The 15,526-nt window shown below is 43.1% G+C and overlaps 1 protein-coding gene across 1 annotated transcript in view; it reads right to left on the bottom strand.

Moving 5' to 3' along the window:
- The window catches only part of LOC126456596 (monocarboxylate transporter 12-like), a 162,829-nt gene extending 148,486 nt beyond the window's left edge, over positions 1-14,343 (bottom strand). Inside the window, exon 1 of the mRNA XM_050092341.1 lies at positions 14,195-14,343. Within this exon, the coding sequence (XP_049948298.1) occupies positions 14,195-14,343 (149 nt within the window). The remainder of the gene's footprint in view (positions 1-14,194) is intronic.
- Between the last annotated feature and the right edge of the window lie 1,183 nt (positions 14,344-15,526).

The following is a 15,526-nucleotide window of genomic DNA, read 5'->3' on the forward strand; positions in this document are numbered from 1 at the left end:
AATCCATGTGCAACAGCAAAAGTCGGAGTTAGAAAAAGGGGTTGCTTAGAGCATAATTTCCATATGAAGATTCTAGAAGAATACACTGCTAGCCCCGGCACCTCGCAATATTAATAGTAAAGTTACATCTGGCTTTCACAATGTCACACATTTACTATATTATACAGAGTGATTCAAAAATCACTGTATATACTTCGTGGGTATAATTTATGCATCAAAATAAGAGTAAAAAGTTAAATATAGTATTGTATGAAATTGCTGTATTTCAAAGTCGTGCAGCAGATTAAGGATCACAAGTGCAACACAAACAACACGGAATTGAGGCAACAACATGATGGGACCCGAAGTTAAACACAACTACGTTGTGTACATTTACCCCAGAACACATTCAAAATGATATCCATGTAGACGAAGACAGTGACGTGCTCGACGTCTTACCGCTCCCAGAATGTTCCAACCTCCCTTCATCTCGTTCTGCATAGTTGCGTAACCGTTTTCTGTGCGCTGCTACAATCTCATTTGCAACACCATAAACGTGTTCCTTGAGGAGACCCGTAAAGTAGAAGTCCAGGACGTTAAGATCTGGGGATCTGGTGGGCCAAGCAACTGCTCCTGCATGACCTATCCACTTATCGGGATAAGCAACACTGAGATACTCCCTTGCCTCCCGACTAAAGGGCACTGTCGCGCATAAACCATAAGTTGGTTCGTGCAACGAGTGGCACATCGTGAAGCAAACCATCCAATTGATGTTCCGAAAACTGTCGATACATTTTTACCGTTAGGCATTGTGGAATAACATACGGTCCGAGTAACGGACAAGACAGGGCACGTCACGACACGACTCAACACGCTAAAGCCTGTTTGGACCATGACGTAATGCCTACCACAAATGACGTTATGCATCATAACTCGGAAATAAAGCAGCTTCAGACAAAATTTTACTCAACATTTTACTATTATTTAGCTGCGTACATTACACCCACGAAGTCTGTCCTATAAGATTTGAATCACGCTGCAAATGTGTATACGGTATTTTCAAGGGGTACAACGTTTTTAAAGTTTCATATCCTTATCTTTCATTCTTATATTATTTTTTATGTTTCATTCTTATGTTTATTCCTCAGGAATAAAGATTGGAAAATTGCTCAAGTCACACCAATACCCAAACATGTAAGTAGGAGTAATCCTTGAATTTCAGGCCCATATCACTAACTTCGATTTGCAGTAGTGTTTTGGAAAATATACTGTGTTCGAAAATAATGAATTACCTCGAAGAAAACTATTTATTGACACATAGTCAGCACGGATTCAGAAAATATCGTTCTTGTGAAATACGACTAGCTCTTCATACTCATGAAGTAATGGGTGCTGTCGATAGGGGATGGAAAATCGATTCCATATTTCTAGATTTCCAGAAGGCTTTGAGGACACCGCTCTTCACAAGCGTCTTCTAACCAAACTGCGTGCCTGTGGAATATTGCCTCAATTGTGCGACTGGATTGGTGATTTATTGTCAGAAAGATCACAGTTCGTAGTAATAGATGGAAAGTCATCGAGTGAAACAGAAGTAATATCTGGCGTACCCCAAGGAAGTGAATAGGCCCTCTATTGTTCGTGATCTATATTAACGACATCAGAGACAATCTGAGTAGCCCTCTTAGATTCTTCTCAAATGATGCTGTCATTTACCGTCTTGTAAAGTTATCAGCTGGCCAAAACGAATTGCAAAATGATTTAGATAATATTTGTGTATGGTACAAAGAGTGGCAGTTGATCCTGAATAAAGGAAACTGTGAAGCTATTCACATCAGTAGTAAACAAAATCCGCTAAATTTCGATTACGCGATAAGTCCCACAAATCCGAGGGCTATAAATTCAACTAAATGCTTATGGATTACAGTTACAAATAACCTAAATTGGAACTATCACATAGATAATGTTGTGGGTAGAGCAAACCGAAGACATGTAAAAGGTGCAACAGGTCTAATAAAGAGACTGCCTGTATGCCTTGTCCTGGAATATTGCTCTCCGGTGTGGGATCCACATCAGGTTGGACTCGCGGATGACATCTAAAAAGTTCGAAGAAGGGCAGCTCGTTTTGTATTATCACGAAATAGGGAAGATAGAGCCACAGACATGATACGTGAATTCGAGTGGCAATCATTAAAACAAAGGCGTTTTTCGTTGGGACGGGATTTCAATCACCAGTTCTCTCCTCCGACATTCTGTTGGTTCAAAAAATGATTCAAATGGCTCTGAGCACTATGGGACTTAACATCTATGGTCATCAGTCCCCTAGAACTTAGAACTACTTAAACCTAACTAACCTAATGACATCACACAACACCCAGCCATCACGAGGCAGAGAAAATCCCTGACCCCGCCGGGAATCGAACCCGGGAACCCGGGCGTGGGAAGCGAGAACGCTACCGCATGACCACGAGATGCGGGCACATTCTGTTGGCATCCACCTACATAGGCAGAGATGATCATCACGATGAAATAATAAAAATCAGAACTGGCAGAGAAAAATTTAAGTGCTCGTTCCGGTGCGCCGTTCGAGAGTGGAACGGTAGAGAGACAGCTTGAAGATGGTTCATTGAACCCTTTGCCAGACACTTTATTGTGAATGGCAAAGTAATCACGTAAATTTAGATGGAGGGAGAGTTGGTGCATAAGGTTGCAAACTTTTTAAATTCTCTATTATTATATTTCATTCTTATAGAAATTCTTATATTAATTCATATATTTTATTCTTATATACACTCCTGGAAATTGAAATAAGAACACCGTGAATTCATTGTCCCAGGAAGGGGAAACTTTATTGACACATTCCTGGGGTCAGATACATCACATGATCACACTGACAGAACCACAGGCACATAGACACAGGCAACAGAGCATGCACAATGTCGGCACTAGTACAGTGTATATCCACCTTTCGCAGCAATGCAGGCTGCTATTCTCCCATGGAGACGATTGTAGAGATGCTGGATGTAGTCCTGTGGGACGGCTTGCCATGCCATTTCCACCTGGCGCCTCAGTTGGACCAGTGTTCGTGCTGGACGTGCAGATCGCGTGAGACGACGCTTCATCCAGTCCCAAACATGCTCAATGGGGGACAGATCTGGAGATCTTGCTGGCCAGGGTAGTTGACTTACACCTTCTAGAGCACGTTGGGTGGCACGGGATACATCCGGACGTGCATTGTCCTGTTGGAACAGCAAGTTCCCTTGCCGGTCTAGGAATGGTAGAACGATGGGTTCGATGACGGTTTGGATGTACCGTGCACTATTCAGTGTCCCCTCGACGATCACCAGTGGTGTACGGCCAGTGTAGGAGATCGCTCCCCACACCATGATGCCGGGTGTTGGCCCTGTGTGCCTCGGTCGTATGCAGTCCTGATTGTGGCGCTCACCTGCACGGCGCCAAACACGCATACGACCATCATTGGCACCAAGGCAGAAGCGACTCTCATCGCTGAAGACGACACGTCTCCATTCGTCCCTCCATTCACGCCTGTCGCGACACCACTGGAGGCGGGCTGCACGATGTTGGGGCGTGAGCGGAAGACGGCCTAACGGTGTGTGGGACCGTAGCCCAGCTTCATGGAGACGGTTGCGAATGGTCCTCGCCGATACCCCAGGAGCAACAGTGTCCCTAATTTGCTGGGAAGTGGCGGTGCGGTCCCCTACGGCACTGCGTAGGATCCTACGGTCTTGGCGTGCATCCGTGCGTCGCTGCGGTCCGGTCCCAGGTCGACGGGCACGTGCACCTTCCGCCGACCACTGGCGACAACATCGATGTACTGTGGAGACCTCACGCCCCACGTGTTGAGCAATTCGGCGGTACGTCCACCCGGCCTCCCGCATGCCCACTATACGCCCTCGCTCGAAGTCCGTCAGCTGCACATACGGTTCACGTCCACGCTGTCGCGGCATGCTTCCAGTGTTAAAGACTGCGATGGAGCTCCGTATGCCACGGCAAACTGGCTGACACTGACGGCGGCGGTGCACAAATGCTGCGCAGGTAGCGCCATTCGACGGCCAACACCGCGGTTCCTGGTGTGTCCGCTGTGCCGTGCGTGTGATCATTGCTTGTACAGCCCTCTCGCAGTGTCCGGAGCAAGTATGGTGGGTCTGAGACACCGGTGTCAATGTGTTCTTTTTTCCATTTCCAGGAGTGTACATTCTTCAGGAAGATTTGGTGCATCCCCTTGGATTATACAGGTCGCAGAAACATTCCAAACACAGGAATTCCGAACACCACGGCCACCTTGACCTTTCTTCGTATCAGCCCCACTCGTGAAATAAACGTCCTTAATATTCCTAAAGATTTCGAACGTTGGCAACAATTTCGCAGCAAACCATGCCTAACTGATCAGTTTTCGAAAACTGGCGCTTGCAGTGGATTATGAATCAAGATATACTACAGGGATTATGCTGAAAACAATTTGAAATTATTTATTACTTCCTTCAGATTCATTCGGCAGACACACGATTACTAGACGAATAAGGGCAGCGTTATTTCAGTATACGTTGGAAAACATTCTTGTAGTAATTTTCTGATGACATGGTTGTATAATTTGAAATCCAAAATTAAATTAATAATAGGGTTTCGAACACTGGGTGCAAAATTTGTGACGCTAGCCACCGTGCCACCACTTCGGCTGAACTATTTTCTTGCCAAAAGGCGCATGCAGTACATCGAAAACTTTGAACGTCGTTTTTTCAGAAAAGGTCGAGTCTCTATGTATAAGCTGTGACACGTATTAGGTTATTTTTTCTCCTCTTCCACTGAGGGAAATTTCTGAGAAAACGGATTATCGCAGTTGCCATGTTGTCCTCGTGAGCGAAGCTACTACAGCCTCCGCCTCATGCCGCCTTGTTTAGCCAGGACCAATGTATGCCATGGGATGCCGTCTTCATTGACTGTATTGCTTCTGCTAAATAAATCTGTTGTTTTTCCAGGATGTCTCCGATTCTCGAACCAGCTGCCGATTCAACGATCCTGCAGCGTTACATACACTCGTTACAAAGTTAATAAGACTCGGGCCATACTGAAGCGTAAAAACTGGCGTTAGAAGTTACTAGTGACATTGGTCAGCGTCTTGGGGCCGCAGTGGGGTGAGCGAGTGTAGTTCGTCCTTTCTCGCCGTGCTTGCTTCGACTGAATCACAATGCCTCCATTGAGACTATAACCATACAATTTACGTTTGTTAGATAGTCTAATAATTCGTGCAGAGTTCCTACCTTCCTTCTACATCACGAATGCACGATCTCAGTTTCTATAAAAGAGCTTTTGGGCACATGGGTCTGTCCTTGGAGGAACGTCTTTTAACTCCTCCATGCAAACTTTTAGTACCAATGGAGCACCATTTACTTATTTATAAAATTATGTCGTCCTAAAAAGAAGTGGGTTGTACAGAATATTTTTAATGTAGAATTTTTTAGTATCACATCATAGTACATGTTCAGGGCTAAGAGTGACAAGATAAACGACCTCTTCCTTCCGTCAACGTCTACAAAAGACGAAATACTGTGCACACAGCACTTTCCTCAAGTTCTGGAGTAACAGCAGAAAGTTCTTCACTGGCGTATTTATTCAGCCATCAAGCACGCACAGAGAGTGTTCCTTGGTTTATATCTCAGACTGTGGATCTTGAAACTTCCTGGCAGATTTTCATTCTGGGAACTGTGGATCTTGCTAGAGAAAGTTTCCTAAGCCAGAGCTGTAATAGTAAATGGAAAGAATGATTAATTATTTCGAAATAATTTTTTTAAATGTCCACGCTTTGTTCTTACTGACTTTGCTTCCCACAGCACGCGGCGTGGAAAAAGAAAGATATACATTAATAAAGAGAAGTAGCTGTTAGATACCACTATTGAAAGCTATATTTTTCTGCTGTTACTTCTGAACTGTTTTCTGTCCTCAATTCCTTCTTGTGAAATTTTCAATTTTTGCAGACCTTCTAGTGAGTCTTTCATCTAACTGAGTTTTATTTGCTTCCATTAACGATGTTAAAAATTTCTTTAATGAGGCTTTTTTCATTCATCATACATAGGGGTCCGATCCAAATGGCTACAATAATAATAAATAAATAAATAATAATAACAGTAGTAATAACACATAAGCGTCCGTAGAAGTGTAGGCGTCTTTTCCTAAATTTATCTGTGATAACTGTGTATTCGTAGAGTTCCTTTGTAGGTCCTGTGAGACAGGTTCCTCCTCGCAGAACAACGCCGTAGATATTTCTAAGAATTTTTCGTTGTTGTTTCTCTGTATCATTAATTTCTTCCATCTCTCTAATCACTGTGGTTTCTGCCGCACACAAGGCTTCTGGTAAAACGACCGTTCTGTAGTGTCGTAATTTTACATTGCTAGATATTGCTCTTTTGCTGTAGTGATTCCATGTCAGTTTGAACATTTTTCACTATTTCAATATTTTTTCTGTGTTGGAGATTGTGTTGAGCCCTATGGATTGGATGATTTCACTTCAATACTAAGAGTAAGTGATTGGCTAACATCCTTGCTTGCCCATCTTAGAGATGACCACTCCTCTTCAGTGAGCTGCCTTCTGTGATACTTCTTTTCACAGTATCCCCACCCTGGGTGAACTTCAAACGCGACTCATCACTCGACAATAGTTCGGCGTCCCACTTCCTACCACATTGATTTTTCCGTGCGGTTCCCTTGAACTTAGGACTACTCTTCGTCATTACCAAATTACGATCTGAGTATATATCTGCTCCTTGGTACTCCTTACAATTCAATATCAGATTTCGGAATCTCTGTCTGACAATGATGTAATGGAGCAGGAATCTTTCCGTGTCTCCGGGTCTTTTCTTAAGTGTGTCTCCCCTCTTTTGCTTCTTGAACAGAGTATTGGCTACCATCTGAAATTTGTGGCACAACTCAGTCTTTTTCCTCTCAAATTGCTGCTGCCTAGTATTCTCCTGTAGCCATTTTTTCTATTCCTTCCACAACTGCCGTGTCACAGTCTCCCAAGATTATTATTCATCTCCTAGGTTATAATCCCCATGTAATTTAACTAACTCTTATCTTCTGTTTGCGTCGTCAGCATGTATCGGCCATTCTGATGAGAACAGCCCTAACACTGAATTGTTCACGTAGCTCCTCCTCTCGCCTACTCTCGTACTCTTAACGAATTCTGCTCCTCGGTGCTCTTGACATTATCTTGTGTTCGTCTAACCAGTAACACTTACGTTCTTCACAGTAGTCTTCACTGTCCCCACTATAACCCGAGTGAGCATTTGAATTTCTGTTTTAAGATTTTCAAGCTTTCCTACTACTTTCAAAGATCTGACGTTCCTTATTCTGAGCCGTAATGTATTATCTGTTGTGACTTAGCACGACAGCCAAGTCACAACGAGAGGAAGCCGAAAGGCACGCGTTAAGCTCACGCAGATTGGCGTGAGGTCTGGAACAGTTAAAAGGAAATGAGAACTTAGAAAATGGACGCAGTTGCTGTAATACTTAACTTTAATCCACATTTGTAGAACATCGCTCTTGATGATACATGCTTCACAATATTAATTATCAAAGCTATGGCGCTTTGCTAGGTCGTAGCCAATGACTTAGCTGAAGGCTATGCTAACTATCGTCTCGGCAAATGAGAGCGTATCGGCCAGTGTAGCTTCGCTAGCAAAGTCGGCTGTACAACTGGGGCGAGTGCTAGTACGTCTCTCTAGACCTGCCGTGTGGTGGCGCTCGCTCTGCTATCACTGACAATGGCGACACGCGGGTCCGGCGTATACTAATGGACCGCGGCCGATTTAAAGGCTACCACCTAGCAAGTGTGGTGTCTGGCGGTGACACCACATTATCTCTTCCTTATCTCTTTCTCATGGTCTCCTTGGCATCCCCTGCCGGAGATCTGAATTTGGCGGGGGTGGGGGTGAGGGGAGGGGGAGGTGCTAAGAGGGGATCTTTTACCAATAGAGAGATCAACATGACAATTTTTCAATTGCAGATCACATGTCCTGTGGATACACATTATGTGTCTTTAACGCAATGATTTCCACTGACTTCTGCACACTCATGCTGTTGACCTATGCTGATTCATCCGCTTTTTGGGGCAGTTTCCCACCCCAAAGACAAAAGAATGCCCTGAATCCCTGTCCGCTCTTCCGCCCACTTTGACAAGACTGTTGACAGGGCGAAGGTGACTTCTGATGCCGGCATTCTTCGGCAGTCATTGCTAATGATTTTTATTCGATATTTAAGCAGTGGCTGGGTTCAAATTCCGGACCCAAACATTTTGAATGTTTTTTAAAAATGCTACCCCTAGACCACGGTTATGAGTCCCCTCTAGCATCGTTTGCTGTAGACTCGGAGCTCTCTCGATTTTTTGGTTCGTTCGATTGGAGTCCTCCCTCGACATGAGATAAGAAGAGGCTCGACTCCAACTATCGTCCGTTGACTGTTCTTCTAGGACACTCTTGTTGCATTTGTTGGCTCTTTGGTATCTCTGTGCTTCAGAAAAAGGACTGTTGAAAGTTCAGACTCATTTCTGTAGTTCAAAATGTGGACTGCGATGAGGGTAGCGATGCGCTTATATCGATTTATCAGTCATATTTTTCGACAGTTTCTTTATTCCAATGAAATCTGCAAATAATTCGCGATCTTGGTTGCGCTTCGTTTGTAGTCCAGATCAGGTCACGGGCTCTAGCTATGTCAGCTGTAATTATGTTCAATTTTTGCCCCCACTGCCCAACAACTACTTTAGTGTGCGGGATGCGGCTCTTTCTTGTGTCTTCAAGGTAGTCCAGATCAGTTCACGTGCTCTCACTACGTCTGCTGTAATTATGTTCAACTTTTTCCCCCCCTGCCCCAACAACTACTTTACCCTAGTGTGCGGGATGCGGCTCTTTCTTGTGTCTTCCAGGTTGAACTTCTCTGTTGTGTGGTACTCACCACCACATGTAATCGAGCAAGTGATTTTCTCTTGGGGAACATTCCTAAAAGACAGTGCTAAATTTACTGAATACCTATGGTAGCATTTATATGGATCGTGGTTTTTATAAATTATTTGTTATGGGTTGCCTCTGAACTCGATTTCTAAGTTCAGTAATCATCTCCCATAGTACTAACTTTGCTGAAAGATTTGAAATATTATATGTACAGCGATAATTGAGTACGTTGTGATTAGTCCTTTTGGACGGATGTAAGAGAATTTGATACCTGCCTTTGTAGCCCCTGAGATAAATGAGTTTTTTTTTTGTATTCGTGCAGTGCGTACTATTTCCATACAGTTTTCTGCTGTTTGACTGATCAATGCAGTTGCGGTACAGAATCATGGATTTCTCAACAATTCCAGGAACTTTTATCCTAATTCTATGATCATGCTTCTGTGCTGATGGATACTATAAAGAAATGCACGTGCTCTTATGTAAGGGATTGTGCAGAACCAATATTTTATTCCATAATTTAGTGGCTATATTCTGTAATAGTTGTCCTTTTGATAGTCCATGATCTACAATTGCTCGTACTCCCTCTCACGCTCTGCTTTCCCTTATAATTGCTGGAAATCCAATGATCAGAACGACCAGTTTCTGAAGAAGATTTTCTTTTCTTGCCCCGTTGTGTACTATGAACACTTAAAGAATCGATCGTCATGATGTAATCGTGCCGAAGCTCTACAGTTTGCCGTCGTGCACCTTAAATGCTAGAATGCCTGTTTTCCAGAGCCTAATAAGCAATTTTACCACAGCTTAGGGCGACACTACACGCACAGTAACCGAATATAAGACACAATGAAAGTCATTTAATGAATAGCTACAGTCGTTATAAAGAAGTAACAGGATTGAGCCCCCACTTTATCGACCCCTTATCAAAATATATTCAGTAAAATAAAGGTAGGGTCGTCTTTCAACGTTTGTTGTTGCATCAGGTGAATGGTAGTGTCGGAATATATCGTCGCTTAGGGGAACGACTGTTCGAAACATGCACCGCACCATGGACACAGGTTGGTGAGGGCAGTATTACGCTACGGGTTACACTCCATGCGACCTTAAGTAATGTTCTAAAGCATCACGACAGGTTAGGGCTATGTGAACTTTATTGCAGACCAATTACATCCCTTCATGCCTAATGTCTCCTCTTGACGGCGACGACATCATCCAGAAGGTCAATTGTCCGTGTAACAAGATCATTATTTTACAACTGTGGTTTAAGGAACGTGATAGTTAAGCCACGTTAATATTTTTGCCCACCAAACTAGTTAAATCTGAGGCCGATGGAACCCAGGGATACAATCGGGCACCGGCTTCGAGCCCAAAAACCACCGGCCTGTAATTTACGAGTACTGCATGATCTGTCTGTGGAAGCAGGTTGCCACATTGCTGTAAAAGAACTGCCAAGGACTTCTCGACTCGATGCCACGCAATATCGCTGCTGCACTGCTTTCTTAAGGTGGACCAGCACGTTACTAAGTATATTAATGAAAATAGTAAGATCATTGTTATTAAAAGTTCTGCTTACTGACTACCCTCTATTTAAAAAAAAGAAACCCACATATCATACTTGGTTCATAAAACACCTGAATAAGGAAAAATGATATCTCATATTTTGCCTAGGAGTTTGGATCGGACAGCGACTTGGGATAAATTATAACATTAAATGTAGTTAGTTTTCTGATTATAAAAGTTCTTTATTCAAAAATTCTCTCTTTCTTAGCTTCACAAAGCTTAGTACACAAAACATTACAGTTCTAGAGTGGATAAACGTAAGTAGTTTTTCACATCGAATGAGATCTTTTCGAAAATGCAGCTCGTAAAAATGACATTAAATATTCAACAGCTATTTGGAACTTCAAATTCAAATTCAAAATTATACATGTTGGTTTCTCTCTCCCGATACTCAGGTCTCTGTATGTCTGAACCAATAATGCGTAACTACAAGCTGCCGCAATAAAGTACAAAAACCTGAAAGCACTTACCCTGAATTAAATCCTCTTCTTTCACTCATGAAAATGATCATACAAATTATTCTTACCAAGATTCTTCAAAATCTGTCCTCACCTCAAATAATTAATCAGTAAATCAACATGTTCCACATCCTCAGAATGTAACTGCAACCGTACCACCCGGTCTTTACCGTACTAACACTCATGGCACGCCACTGATGACTACAGTGTCTCCTCATCTCAGGATTAACAGTGCACACCATCTCCTGCGCATCTTGCAAACCACAAATGGTCCAAGCAAGTCTCGCCTCCAGGCGACGCAGCATTTCTGATGGCACTGGGTGCTTATAATTTCAAATAGAACAAAGGTGCAATAGTGCTTACGCGTTCATGAATCCAAATACTACAGAAATGTTCATGAAATTGTGACCAACCCCTATGACTACTAACAATGTTTTGACTTAGCAATATATAATTCATAACCCTTCCGCAGGGCAAAAACTGTGCAGACATATGCCCTATTTCTAGCTTTTTCCGTTTTCGGCCAAAACCAATCTAATAAAGTGAAGAATGGGAATGATGCTACTTCTTGTCAACGTTACATTGCAACATGTTTACGGACACTTCTAAAAACTTCAGTACAAATCTACATCTCCATCTACATCTACATCTACATCTACATCCATACTCCGCAAGCCACCTGACGTTGTGTGGCGGAGGGTACCTTCAGTTCCTCTATCGGTTCTCCCCTCTATCCCAGTCTCGTATTGTTCGTGGAAAGAAAGGTTGTCGGTATCCCTCTGTGTGGGCTCTAATCTTTCTGATTTTATCCTCATGGTCTCTTCGCGAGATATACGTAGGAGGGAACAATGTACTGCTCGACTCCTCGGTGAAGGTATGTTCTCGAAACTTCAATAAAAGTCCTTACCGAGCTACTGAGCGTCTCTCCTGCAAAGTCTTCCACTGGAGTTTATCTGTCACCTCCGTAATGCTTTCGCGATTAGTAAATGATCCTGTAACGAAGCGCGCTGCTCTCCGTTGGATCTTCACTGTCTCCTCCATCAACCCCATCTGGTACGGATCCCACACTGCTGAGCAGTATTCAAGCAGTGGGCGAACAAGTGTACTGTAACCAACTTCCTTTGTTATGGGATTGCATTTTCTTAGGATTCTTCCAATGAATCTCAGTCTGGCATCTGCCTTACCGACGATCAACTTTATATGATCATTCCATTTTAAATCACTCCTAATGCGTACTCCCAGATAATTTATGGAATTAACTGCTTCCATTTGCTGACCCGCTATATTGTAGCTAAATGATAAGGGATCTTTCTTTCTATGTATTCGCAGCACATTACACTTGTCTACATTGAGATTCAATTGCCATTCCCTGCACCATGCATCAATTCGCTGGAGATCCTCCTGCATTTCTATACAATTTTCCATTGTTACAACCTCTCGATATACCACAGAATCATCCGCAAAATGCCTCAGTGAACTTCCGAAGTCATCCACAAGGTTATTTATGTATATTGTGAATAGCAACGGTCCTACGAAACTGCCCTGCGGCACACCTGAAATCACTCTTACTTCGGATGACTTCTCTCCATTGAGAATGACATGCTGTGTTCTGTTATCTAGGAACTCTTCAATCCAATCACACAATTGGTCTGATAGTCCATATGCTCTTCCTCATTTTAAATTCTTGTGTATATGCTGAAGAAAAATCTTGACACTCTCCGCTTAGGAAGAAGCTGAAAAATGTTTTATATTTATGAACATAGACAGCAAAAAGAAGTTGCCATTGAGGTTCGATGGTCTGTCAGGCAATTATCGTCTATACTGTTCCTATGTGATCAAAAGCATTCGGAGATCCCAAAAAACATACTTTTTTCCATATTAGGTGCATTGTGCTGCCACCTACTGGCAGGTACTTCATATTAGCGAGCTCAGTAGTCATTACACATCGTGAGAGAGCATAATAGGGCGCTCCGTGGAATTCACGGACTTCGAACGTGGTCAGGAGATTGTGTGTCACTTGTCATACGTCTGCATGCGAGATTTCCACTCTCCTAAACATCCCTATGTCCACGGTTTCCGTTGGGATAGTGAAGTGGAAACGTGAAGGGACACGTAAAGCGCGTATATAAGCTGAGAGCAGGGAGTGTATTAGATGTGTGTGCCGCAGTTCTACTTTTTGACTCTTAACATACGTCTATTTTCTCTTGTTGATAGTTCGCTTCCTGAAGACTGCTGACAGTTCACGTGACATACACGACAGTTGTGTGAGCTGCGTTAAACTCTCAAGCAACCACCTGTTTGCTTTACATCTAAAAAGTTTACTTTCTGAATTAAGGATGAGGATTAATGCTTAAAATTTTTATACAGCATTTTCTAACACGCAGCTTCTTGACATATCTTGCAAGCGTACTCAAATCGATTGTTACAGGGTTCTAATGAAATGTGTAGTATGAACTGTTTAATGCCAGAGGATTTGTAAGTACTGTATACCCGTGATGAAGTATCGTGTTTTGTGAATATTGGTCTCTACACCAATTTTAGTTGTTTTATCGCTAGCGGGCTCCAGTTCAATTTCGAACATAAAATTTGAAGTAAGCACCTTTTTTGCGCCCAGTTCTCTCTAAAGTCAAGTAAATAGTAAACAAGAACACCTGTTTCTTTGACCAAAGGAATCTCCTCATGGCCGATTAACGATTAATATATTGTATGTAACACCTTTACTATCACATGGAACAATTATGTAAACAGATCGGTTACTTATTTGCGTCCCAGGTTTGACTGGAAACACCGTTTGATGTATAATGTTGGAGACAATTCATCGTACTATTACAGATGGTTCAAATGGCTCTGAGCACTATGCGACTTAACTTCTAAGGTCATGAGTCGCTCGGTTCCAGACTGTAGCGCCCAGAACCGCACGGTTACTATTACAGTTCGACCTCAAGTAATACCACGCAGCCGGTCGTGGTCGCCGAGCGGTTCTAGGTGCTTCAGTTTGGAACCGCACGACCGCTACGGTCTCAGGTTCGAATCCTGCCTCGGGCAAGGATGTATGTGATGTCCTTAGGTTAGTTAGGTTTAAGTAGTTCTAAGTTCTAGGGGACTGATGATCTCAGATGTTAAGTCCCATAGTGCTCAGAGCCATTTAATACCACGCTATGGAATTTCTTCACTGCGTGACAGTAGAGGTACACACACTTAAGTTGTTTCAGAGAACGCTACCTGCGACGTTACGAAAGTCACCACGAGCGCTGGCACTTGAAAGTATCGTGGCGGCCGGAGCTGGGAGAAGCGTGTCGGTTCTTGCCTGCTCGCACAGCGAGGAAGGCCCCGGGGTGTACGGTCTCTGCTGCTTGGCCGCGGGCGACGTGGCTGGAGGGCTCTGGAATCATGGTCGCGGTGGTGTGAAGGCGGGTGCTCTGGACTGTCTTGGAGAAGGTGGTGATAGTTGAATCCGAGCATTCGGTGAGAGAAACTGCACGAACATTGTGGGCGATTCTGCACTATTATAACGCTGCGGTTTAGCATTGGATCCTAGCATTTATGAATCGTAGTTTTGACCGACACAAGAAATGAAGTCAGTGGAGCGTGCAGCCAGTATACACTTGGATGGTGGTTTTATGAGACCAGTATGGTGATAACATTCACAATTTGCTAAGACTATTTGTTGTAATTAGATTTCATTAATCTGTTTCGAGCAACGTACATGCTGCCAACAGTTACTTATAGCTCGGGCGTCCGGTGTGTTTAAAGGGCCCTTGTATATTTTCAAATTATTGTACCTTGTTTTTTCATTGCTCCCATTTTAGTTCCATTGGTGGGATTGATCTGGAAGGTAATTTCTGTTGCCTGAAAAATAAGTGGTAAATCCCTGTGTTGTATTTGGGCCGACTAGCGGCTGTTGATTGTTTTCCTTATTGTGAATCGTAGCTTGACCGATCTATAGCCGTATTTTAAAGAAGTTATATTGCAATCTTGAAGATATCATCGAGCGTTGAAAACGAATTGTGATAGTTATTCGGTGGACTTATTCATTACGAACTCAACAAAATTGGAAAGCGCCATTTCTGTTATGTGGTAAATACTTGGCACACACCTAAGCACGACAATGTTGGAAGCTGAAGAATTGAATTAAAATTTGTGCCACGGCTGGGACTCGAAGCCGGGTTCTCTTGCATACTAGGCAGTAATGCTGACCATTACACCACTTTTCTTTGCATTTTTTGTTCGTTATTGTTCGTTGTATTTGGTTTTAGCGGACCTCACATGACATCCGTTTAAGTTCGTTGTTGATCCATTCACTCCTCAGTTTTTTATTACAGAGACTAACCAGCTCTCTTACCAAACACGCTGAGCTACCGTCCCAGCAGTGCAGCACTATGGTCAACATTGCTGCACGAACTACCCAAGTAGAATTCCCTCCTTAACACAAACTTCATATCTAAGAGATGATCTGGTCGAGTAACGCCTGTCAATTGGTTTCTTCATTGTATGTTGTTGCCCTTTCGATTTACGGCCGTGTTGTAATTAGACAAAGAAATTATGTTGGTAGTTTGACGTTAGATGTACTCGAGC

The sequence above is a fragment of the Schistocerca serialis genome, chromosome 2, assembly GCF_023864345.2.
Source record: "Schistocerca serialis cubense isolate TAMUIC-IGC-003099 chromosome 2, iqSchSeri2.2, whole genome shotgun sequence".
In the NCBI taxonomy this organism is placed as follows: domain Eukaryota; kingdom Metazoa; phylum Arthropoda; class Insecta; order Orthoptera; family Acrididae; genus Schistocerca; species Schistocerca serialis.